The sequence below is a fragment of the Passer domesticus genome, chromosome 22 (assembly GCF_036417665.1).
Source record: "Passer domesticus isolate bPasDom1 chromosome 22, bPasDom1.hap1, whole genome shotgun sequence".
Classification (NCBI taxonomy): Eukaryota; Metazoa; Chordata; class Aves; order Passeriformes; family Passeridae; genus Passer; species Passer domesticus.
In genome coordinates this window covers 3,120,648-3,128,547 of record NC_087495.1, presented here as the reverse complement: position 1 = coordinate 3,128,547, position 7,900 = coordinate 3,120,648, and the positions used below count along the sequence as shown (strand labels likewise).

Genomic DNA, 7,900 nt, shown 5'->3' with positions numbered 1-7,900 from the left:
CCAGAGCGCTCCTCTCCCCCTGCTCTAAGGGATCTGTCCCGACCCTGGCAGAACATCCCCCCCGTTCTGGAAATCTTATGCTGGTGGGTGGCAGCAGCAGGAAGGATGGGATGGTGGTTGCATCCTTCAGGACTGTTCAGGACCCTCCACGCTGTACTGAAGCGGCACTGCCAGGCACCGCTGCCAGGTCTGCAGGGAGCCAGCATGGCTTTCCCCACGGTTCCACTGCTGCCACCAAGGAATCCTCCCCGGAGGAGGGCACGGGGCGAGGGTTAATTCCAGGCAGTGTCCGACACACGCCGCTGTGCCATGGGCTAAGCGCTGGTATCAGTGCCAGGCTTGGCACGGCACACCGGCACAGGGGCACTTCTCAGGACAGAGGGGCTCCATCGCTCTAGAAGCACACCTGATTTCTAATTTACCGGCGGCTGCCGCTGCAGGCCCAGGGCTGCGAGGGCTTCAGCACCCGGGACAGACGCCAGTGGCCCGCACGCTGCCCGCAGCCCGCGCTCAGCAGGGAGGTCCAGAAAAAGAAGGCGCTGAGATAATGTGCCACGATCAGCGGGAGAAACAAACGTGTTTAGGATGAAAATTAATTTTCCCCCTTGGAAAAAGTGAGGCACCACTTAATTGCAGGATGGCCACTCCAGACATTTTTACATTTCTGTTTTTATTCTTGTCTGATGGCTTCATTGATTATTTTATTTCTCAATCTAACTATCATGCAGGGAATGAGAGTCTGGGTGGGGTGTGGCATAGTTTTGTCAAAGGTTTTGTCACTGGGAGATGAAAGGAATCCAAATCCAGCCTCTTCCTCAGAAGAGGAGGCTCTGTGCAAACTCACACTCCCCAGCCCAGAATGGCAGGAGGAGAATGCACACAGTGGAAGGATGTGCAGCAGCTCAGGGCAGCACTTAAGGCAGGTCTATCCATCAGCAGATGGAACCCACAAGGCATCAGCCCCCAGGGTTATGGTCCTTAGCCTTACAGGGCTGAAAAACAAGGAATCATCTTGCTGGGGAAGGGGCAGTGCCACCTCAGCTGAGCTGTGTCCATCCTCCCTGTCACAGCATCCACACACAGGCTGCCAGGGGCATCTCTGATCTGAACAACCAGAGCTGCTCTAAGGGAGCCTCCTCACCACACCTCCCATCCCACACCCTGGGAATGGGGGAAATGTGCCAGATTCCCAACCCTAACACCAGTCACAGTAAGCTTTTCAGAGGAACCTGCTGCCCTGTTAAGGCAGACATTTCACTGGGAAATGCCAGCTGAGCATGGGCAATGCCTAGATCACGACTCTCTACTGCTGGGCAATAAAGCCTAAAGATCATATTAATTTACCAGGCTGATAAGACTGAGATAAACAAGTGATTTTTATAGCTTAACAATGATGAGCTGAGTTCTGACATTTCACACTCCATTTGCTTTGGCAGAACTACAAGATGGATAATCAAGGCAGAATTTGGCTGTGAAAATACAACTGCTACTGTGACAGGCAGCCACTTTATCCCACCCCTACATTGTACATGGAATAGGGCACAAAAGCTTCCTGTCTTAGAAAAGTATTGTCAAGGCTGAAGTCATGCTGCTGCATCTTATTTATCTGCCATGGAACACAGAAGATGAAAAAGAACGAACCAGTAAAGAAAGAACTATCTTGGGGTCTGACTTAATGACTAAAATTCTGGATAATTATATTGTTTCACAGGGACAGGTCACTCAAAGCAAAATATTTCACATCTGAGATTAATATTGTGTCCCTCAATTTCTTGCTGCTGGGTCTGTGCCCCAGGAGCTGCTGTACAAAAAACAAAGCAAAACAAAACAAACAAAAAAAAAAAAAGACACAAAGGAAATCTCAGAGCAAACTACAAAATGTTTTTGTACAGAGAGCACTAGAGAATACTTAGTGTGTGTGTGAGGTGTGAAAGGAAAGAAACAAGAAATAGAACAATAACAGATTCTAATTATCTCAAATTGGACACTCAGTGAATAATTCTGGTTTATCTTCTCCCACTTTTGCAGTTTACAAAACAAAGTAATACCTTGGCACAAACAAACATACACAAACCAAGAGCAGCAGGAAGAGAATACTTGTAACTAATTAAAGAATTATACAGACACTGCAGTGTAGAATGTTAATTGTAAAAAATAAGCTATCAGGATCTTAATTCTTTTTTAAAAGCACAAAATAAGAAAGTGTTGGAGTACACAATAGTACAAAAAATAGTATTGCCTTTATGTTCTGAAAAAAATAAAGCATTGAGGAAAAGCTCTTACAATAAAGGGCTTCATCAGAACATACACAGGGTTGGGCTGACTTCAGGCTATATTAGGAAGAAGTAGCATTTGAGCGTGACTTCACAACCTTGAGAATGTCCTTTCTAGTATAATTTTGGTAGCTGATCATGTGAACAGTATGTGCACATGTTTGCACATAAACACCATGTTAAGACATTTAAGACATGGGAAATACTTTATCATTCTATTATTATTTTGAAAGCGTACTCAGGAGATTCTTTCAAGATCTATGTTCATACAAACAAACTATTACAACAAATTATTACAACAAATTATTACTAGACTGCCATTCAACTTACTCCTACATTTGTTGTTTCCATTTAAAATAACAAGAAACATTAAGAAAATGCAAAAAAAAACCCCATTGTTTCATGATTTAGAACTCTCTTGCATTTCTGTAAAAAGATTAATTCTTAGTTATACTACATGTACAAAGACAAAAATGGAAGAGAAATTTGAAGCATTTCTGTGCTTTTTAAATTTCACATCTAAGAATAGGCAGTTTCTTGCTAATTTTAAGACATTCAGCACTCAAACAAATAAATACTTTTAGTTTTTAATATATTAAATTTAAGATTTTGTTTTAACTCCCCACAAAACTCACATGCATACAAATTCATCCATTCTTTCTTTGGGACAGATTCTGAATAACACCAGCTATCTATTTAAGCTCTCATTGAACAAGTTTATTTCTTGTATGACGGTTAAATAAGCATATTGCTGAAACTGGCTGCCTGTTCTTTAAATTTTTATTGATGCAGGGTCAAGCCTTACCATCAGTGCTTAAAGAAATCCCATTATTTAAGCATTTGGCTGTTAATAAACATTAGTGTTTCTCAGCGGTGCCGAAGCCGGTTGTCGCGGAGGGCTGGAGGTGCTCACTCTCCCCACAGGCAGTCTGCACTGAGCTGCAGATCTTGTTTGTAACACAAAAATACAAAATTTCAGTGGTGGAATCACCTCTGTGGCAAAGGGGAAAGTGGCCCAAATCTGGATTTTCAGCACACTTGTTGGTATGCGGTGGACGCGGATATTCCATATAAAAAGGAAAGTGTGCACAGTACTTCAGGTGTCCTGAAAGACAATTTATCTTCATTCTTGACTCTTCACCAAATACTGATCTGAATGCCTGTTGTTTCCTAATTTCCTTATGGAAATCTTCTAACCGAGCAAAGTTTAGAGGAGTTTTGGGATTGTTTCCCATCTCTGTACATCTGACCATAGGGGTCTCTTGAAAGAGAATTGCTAAGAATTTCCAACTGGACTATGTAATCACAGCGCCTGGTATCAAGAGGAGGGGGAGTGACATGAAATCACTGACTTGTGACATACATTCCTCAGCAGCTGCTGCCTAATGACAGCTAATAAAGGGAATCTTCCCTTGACAGAGCTGCATGCCTGCAGTGGGACTGGAATGTGCCCAAGATAAACCCACTGATAACCTAGGAAGCAGGGATCACCCAAAGAGTATAAAAGACAAGCTTCAGAAGAGAGACAACAGGACAAGGAAGAAAGAGACTTGAAGGGACATCTCAGAAGAAGCAGCTTGAACTTCCCTCCTGCCAACGAAGTCAGCGCCATGGACACTAAAGGCTCATTTTTCTATGGCTTCCTTTTGCTGCTGCTCATCCAGCTCCATTCCAGCAGAGCCAACCCTATCTACAGCCTCAGCCCTGCCAAAGAACTGGCCAGCATGGAGGTGAGGACTCTCATTTTGCAAGGTTAAACTTTTGGGGTGCTTAGCAGAGTGTGAGGTGGTGCTTTGCCTTCCTTTTGCATGATTGGATAGCAATAACCACATCAGGGGGACAAAGCCTCAGCTTTTCAAAGGGGTTCAGAGAAGCTCTGTAGGGCAATATCCTCCCATGCTGGGTTCACCTGAGCTCCTGGGCAGTAGTGGGAACAAAAATTGTGATGTTGTAGGATGCCTGCTTTGGTGTTTAGGTTCTTTTTCTTTTAAAGATACATCTTCCTGGGAACAAAGTTCCAGGGAAGGAAAAAATCATCAGAGTAGCTCCATAAGAACAAATAGAAAACTCTGTCTATATGTTTACCCCTGCTCCACAGGGCAGCCATACAGCTCTAGCTTTGTGGATTTGAGAGATCTGGTTGTGTATGGATGAGAGATGAGGAGGTAAAGTGGAGCACCCAAAGACAAACTTTTAGAAATATTACTAGAGGAATAACACGATCATTTAGTATGGCTCATCCAGAAAAGCTTCCAGAGCTACAAAATTACCACTAAGCATTTTAACAAATAATAGAGAAAATCCATTGTTACAGCACAGTGCAAGCTTGAGACTCTGATGGGATCTGAAAGCTCAAAGCTTTCCTTGGGCTGGTTGGTACCAGTAACCAGCTTCTCAAAACTGTTCTCAGGCCCTAAGAACAAACTCCCTGAGCTGATAAGGACAATTGAAGCTAAAGCTGCCTCTGGGCTGTTTCCTGCAGCCAGGAAGAGTGGCTTCCAAACGCACTCACTGTCAGGCAAGCCATAAGGCTCATTCCTCTATATTCATATTGTAGAGTTGGGCAATTAGATTCCTCTAATTGGTTGAGCTGCCCTTGAGGAGGTTATCTGACCTCAGTTACACAAAGCTTTACAAATTACAAAGAATGCTACTCAGGAAGCAATCACACAGCAGGCATGAATTTACCATATAGATGTTTCAGTACTTTCAGGAGTAGAAATCCTGTAATCCCTGGGGCAGAGATTAGTGAAAACACCTAGAGCTTCTCTAAGTGATGTCCAGTGAAATAGCCAGGGGTGACAAAGCAGCAATGTGAGAACGTGGGAGTGGGCTGTGTGGCTAGAGGTTCTCTCAGGCTGTCTACCAGTGGTGGGCTGGGTGGACCCTGTGCAACCCACATCCTCCAAGATGTATTCTAAACTTGCCAGTAAGGTACACATGATGGCAAGCAGCTTCGTTCAGTCCACAGGGTGAAGCTGGGTCTTCCCATAGATGGAATTGCTGGAAACAGGGATCTAATGCAGAGGACAGAACCCAGGGACCACCAGGAAGGCTGGGATCCAACCTGTCAGTCTCCCAAGGGTGGGCTATGGGACCATCTATGAATACAGAACAGAAGGACTGGAACAATTAGCAAATGACCACAAGACAAGGAATTTCATTAATTTAATCCTTCTCTTACAGGCTCTGCTGGAAAGACTGGAGGATAAGTTTGCAATGATGGAAGCCCTGGAGGCCAATCCCGACCTGCAAGAACCCAAAAGCCAGGAGGAGATCCTGCCGGAACTCGCCGATGACAGTGACAACCAGAAGGCTGAACCCAGGCTGGCACCCAACACCCCTCTGTCCTACAGGGAGCCCTTCCTCAAGAGGCTGAGGGGGCTGCAGATGCCCAGGATGATGAGAGATTCTGGCTGCTTTGGGAGGAGGATTGATCGGATCGGCTCCCTGAGCGGGATGGGTTGCAATGGTGAGTCCTGTCTAAGCCATCCCACTGAACAGCACAGACTGTGTGCCATGGCACAGGCAAGGAGCAGCTTCTCCTTAAAGTCTGTAAGACACAGTTACAGAATTAATTTGAGCCTAGTATTTAAGCTAGTATTGGTTTTTCAAAAGCATTGCTGACAATGGTGACACACACAAAGATAAAAACAGATTCTCATAACATTTATTTTATGTTTGGTTTGCAGGTTCCCGGAGAAATTAGGATCAACCTCCCTGGAACCTGCTCTGAAGAATGCTTTACAGTACCCCTTCCTCCCAAGGTGAAAGCCAGACGCTTTCTAAGCTCCTCAACAGAAAGTTATTCCTATTTCTATTTATTTATTTATTTATTTATTTGATGTTTTTTAAAGAACATTTCTTACATTAGCACTGACAGACCATCTTTAAATAAAACTAACACATTAGACATCTGTGCTGGACCTCTCTCCTGTCTGTTGCATTAAATTTTCTTGTATTTGCTTAAAGTCAAAATCTTAAGTTTTATTGATATTCTGGTACCCACAAGCCTGGATCTTACTTACATGAGACAGAGAAAACTTAGTAAAAATGAAAATGAGTTTTTGACTAGAGGCTTTTCCTCTGCAGTAAGAAATGCTAAGAGGTTAGTAGGAAAAAAAAAACCAAACTTGCTTAACATTGAAAGATCATCATGAGTCCTCCTATAGACAGGGTTTCAGTGATAAGAGAGTCCTTTTGCTGGTTTAAATTATTCAGTCATGGGAACTGCCACAAATGCCTCACATAAGCAAAAGTTACATGAAAAGAAATAAATGAAATCATACCACTCCACAAGTTTCAAGATAACCAGAGGGAGGAAAGGGAATTCATTGTATATGCTTTCTAGCAGTGACCAAATAAAGGTTACGAGCATCAACAGAAAGATACATCATTAACTGTGTCTTGTCTCACTCTGCACGTGGCTGAGATGCTGATTCCCAGAATTTCTTGAAGGATCCTCAAAGGTTTGAATATGATCATGATATTCCTCATGAGGGTAGGTGGGATCACTGAACTACAGAGCAGCATTTATCACTTTCTGGGTGAGGCCCCTCACAAAGTTGTTCTAACATGGCTAATGGGGACACTGCAAGTCTGGTTAAGGTTTATTTAACCATGGTTGCTAGATTTCACACCTAGCAGCTGAATTTGACCCAAAACATATTCTAGCACCCCACCAAAGAAGGAAATATTGCCAAAACCACATTCAGTCAGCATCCCAAGGAACAAAGCTTGGATCCCCATGTGAGCCCCAGCAATGGCATCAAGCCCAGCTCAACACAACTGTCCTGTTGACTGCATGCACTGCTAGGAACTGTGTTATTTTGAGCACCTCATGAGCCTCATTCCCAGAATCTCAGTGCATTCCCATGTACCTGAGTACCCTGAGAAACTTGTTCAGGGCTTAAGAAGGCAGCACCAGGACAGACTCAGCTGAACAGTCCAATTCTGACTTTGCCTATGCAAATGCACATGGAGACAGAAACTACCTGGTGAGGATAAGGAATTGGAAGGCAGGTGTTCCAGAGCTGCTGACAACAGCTCTCAGGGACACAGCTCCAGGGAAAGGGTAAATTCAAGCACACACCCCTCCTTGCACAAGGCCAGTCACAGCTAGGCTGCTGCAACACTTCAATAGGGCTCATGTCACACATCACATTGGTGACAAGCCACCCTCCCAGTCACTCCCTGCAGTGCTGACAAGGCCTCCAAGAGGGATCTGTGTGCTCCTCTCCACACTGGGCCTTGTGATTCTTTCCCAGGGAAGAAGGGCACAAGTCCAATCTGAGGGGATAATTTTGCTACACTCCAACAGGAAACCACAAAAGTGTGATACAAATTCTCTCCTTCCAGCAGCACCAGCTACAGATAAAATATTTTGTGGAATAGTGTCCACACAGGTTGCCCTGACACAAGAATAAATTCCCAGGTTAAGATTCCCAGCAGCATCCATGGGACACATCTGCAGTGAAAGATACAGTGACTTTGCATTTACTCAACTTCACAGATCATGGGGGGTGAAGTCACCCTTTGGGGAGCCCTTGAGGGGACAAGGGGCTTTGTCTTCTTAAAAGGCTTTCCAAACACACCCACTGCAGCACGATGGGAGCTGCAGGTGGATC

General features: G+C 44.3%; 1 protein-coding gene across 1 annotated transcript; it reads left to right on the top strand.

Moving 5' to 3' along the window:
- The first annotated feature begins 3,763 nt into the window (after window positions 1-3,763).
- On the top strand, window positions 3,764-6,044 carry NPPA (natriuretic peptide A). Its single transcript, XM_064397502.1, has 3 exons — window positions 3,764-4,003; window positions 5,460-5,749; window positions 5,966-6,044. The coding sequence occupies exons 1-3, from the start codon at window positions 3,884-3,886 to the stop codon at window positions 6,042-6,044; spliced, it is 489 nt and encodes a 162-aa protein (XP_064253572.1). The 5' UTR covers window positions 3,764-3,883.
- Window positions 6,045-7,900: the final 1,856 nt, after the last annotated feature.